Source organism: Pinus tabuliformis, chromosome 3_1 (genome assembly GCF_031772625.1).
Source record: "Pinus tabuliformis cultivar Carrire ecotype Pingquan chromosome 3_1, CPIR1, whole genome shotgun sequence".
Lineage (NCBI taxonomy): Eukaryota > Viridiplantae > Streptophyta > Pinopsida > Pinales > Pinaceae > Pinus > Pinus tabuliformis.
Genome location: NC_142301.1, coordinates 483,674,768 through 483,677,626, shown reverse-complemented (window position 1 = coordinate 483,677,626; position 2,859 = coordinate 483,674,768). Strand labels below are relative to the sequence as shown.

At 37.1% G+C, this 2,859-nt stretch overlaps 1 protein-coding gene across 1 annotated transcript; it reads right to left on the bottom strand.

Annotated features, from left to right (window-relative positions):
- Nucleotides 1-1,917: 1,917 nt before the first annotated feature.
- Nucleotides 1,918-2,469, bottom strand: LOC149187900 (uncharacterized). The gene has a single exon (XM_089409820.1). It carries the CDS (start codon nt 2,467-2,469, stop codon nt 1,918-1,920), a length of 552 nt encoding a protein of 183 aa, XP_089265946.1.
- Nucleotides 2,470-2,859: the final 390 nt, after the last annotated feature.

Genomic DNA, 2,859 nt, shown 5'->3' with positions numbered 1-2,859 from the left:
ACATTCATCATACTAGTTATAAAAGAATTTTCCCTATATCCTACTGGCAACTAAGCTTTCCTACCTGATATCCTAAGTGGTGGGGTAGCTTCAAACCTTGTCTAATCATCATTTTTTGGACTTGACTTGATAGCTACATCATCTTCTTTCCCTTCCTAATGTTGTTGCATCTGTTGCATCTACTGTTACTCATTGTTGTCAGTTGATTCATCACTTCCTTCTTCCACCAACAAGGGCACGTGCCATTCTTCCTTAGCACTCTCATGGCTTCCATCATTAACCTGCTCATGAAACACTACATATCTACTCGTAAACAATTTATGAGTAGAGGGATTAAACAGTTTGTAAGCCTTAAATTTTGTAGAATACCCAACAAAAATACATTTGATGGCCTTTCAGTCAAGATTCTTTCTATCCTCCTTTGGGATATGAGCAAAGTCTTTGCTGCCAAAAACTCTCAGATGCTTAACTACAGGCTTATAACCAAATAAAGCTTCAAAAGGAGTTTTGAAATCCAAACTTCGTGTTGGACTCCTATTCTTTAGATATACTGCAGTATTAATTGCTTCATCCCAAAAGCCATTAGAAAGATTCTTACCTTTTAACATACTGCAAGCACACTTCACAAGGGTTTTGTTTTTCCTCTCTGCAACCCCGTTTTGTTGAGGAGTGTGGAGTACTGTAAACTACTACTCTATCTCATTATTTTTGCAGTATTTGACTACAAAAGCTTTCTTGTACTCGCCACCTTGATCCAAGCAAAGAATCCTAATTCATTTACCTGTCTACTTTTCAACCATACTTATGAACTCCTTGAAGTATTCAAAAGTGTTGCTCTTCTTCCTGAGGAAATACACCCAAGTAAATTTAGTACAGTCATCAATAAACAATAAAAAATAGTCTCTGCCTAACGATCTTGTCTGTATAGTCCCACATAGATCTGTGAGTACCATCTCGAGTATATCTCTCTTCTTTCTATGAGGATTCACATCAAATTCATCTCTATGCAACTTTCCCAGTGCACATGCATCACAATCAATATGAGCAGATTTTATAACAGGAAGTCTTTCGACCATACCTCTTTTCCGTAATAATAGCAGATCATTGAAGTTAATATGGCCGAACCTCTGGTGCCATAAGTCCATTGTAGTCATGGCAGATGATGCCAATGCCTGACGTGGTGCGCTTTTGAAATTTAGTTTGTACAATCCTCCCACACGAATACCTAATGCAATAGGCTTCATACAATCCAATAGGTCTTTAATGACACAATATGATTTATAAAACTCTACCTTGAGATTCTAATCAGTGGTAGTAGAGACAGAGATCAGATTCTTTTTTATCCCTAGTACATACATCACATTATGGATATGTCTAATATTTCCATTAGGCAAAACAATAAGAAAATTTCCCTAACCTTTGATTTAGTACCCTCTATCATCACCAAGATAGATGTTTGCTCCACTGCTGGTTTCTTTGAAGTCCTCAAACCACTGTCTATTCCCTGTCATGTGGATGGATGCACCTGAGTCGATAAACCATGTATCTTCTTCATCCTCCTTAACTGAAAGTGCAGAGTCATATATGAACAGTCTTGATTTTCTGGCTGTGTTCCTCATCAACAAAATGACCTGCATGTTGCTTATGTTGCTTCTGACCTTCATCAAACTTCTTTTTCATGCAATATCTGGCTATATGGCCGGTTCTACCACAATAAAAACATTTGGTCGTAGAGTCATTTCTATTGAAATATGTACCTTGAGGTGAGGGCATCTTTCTCTGTGGGACTACACTGCTCTTCTATGCTACATTTAGCTTTCCTCTGAAGGGCTTCTTCTTCGCCATTAAGGCCAGATTTGAACTCTGAGGTTTATGAGTCAATCGCCTTTCCTCCTCTTGCATGACGATTCCTATCAATTATTCAAATACGGGGGTTTTTTCTCTTCCATTCAAGCTAGTGATAAAGATTTGATACTCGTCAGTCATACCATTCATGGTAATCATGACCATATCTGTATCTGACATAACTTCACCGATATCACCCACCTTGTTCTTGAGGTCCTTGATCCGCGAAATGAATGCTACAACTATCTCATTCTCCTCCATCTTGATGGAGAGAATCTTGCTCTTTAAGAAGAACAACTGATTGGTGTTCTTGACCTCATAGAGATCCTTGAGCGTCTTCCAGATCTCTAGTGCAGTCTTGCAATCACGGATATGGGGAATAATGCAATATTTGACTGACAATTTCAGGATCATTATTGCCTTAGTATCCCGCTTGTTCCAGTCTTGGATTGTTGTTGTTGTTCCTCGTGAAAAGAGGTTTGGTTTCAATTCATCATTGTTCACAATCGTCCATGCATTGTGTCCCTCAAGCAGGGTTTGCAGCTTGAATTTCCAACCAAAGTAATTGGATCCATCCAACTTGTTGTTTTCATTGAGGTAAGCTTCTACTACTTGATTATTCATGTTGAATGAATAAAAAACTTCAACCCCAACAATTAAAAAAATCAACCCTCATCTTTTTAAAAATAAACTATCTAAAATTCCTGATAAAAAAAACGACCCCAAATCCAAAACAAAGAGAGCCTAGATCTCCCTTTTTTCAATCACCCCCTTTTTCAAATGAAGAACACGAATTCTTTAGTAAAGAACGTAAATTAAAAAATTTAAATAAAAAACCCCATATTATTTCCTTAAAAACAATCGCCCCTTTTAATAACGAGCCCCTCCATATTTTTTAATTAAAGAGTAGAAAAGCTTTAATTAAAAAACTTTAACTATCAAAAAATGATAATTATTCCTTTTTTTTTAAACTGCTCCAATATTCATCAAGGTCAACATCCAAGGACTGGCTCG

Bases quoted from the DNA above. Each gene is read 5' to 3' on its own strand.
- LOC149187900 (XM_089409820.1), bottom strand. From the start codon at position 2,469: ATGAATAATCAAGTAGTAGAAGCTTACCTCAATGAAAACAACAAGTTG.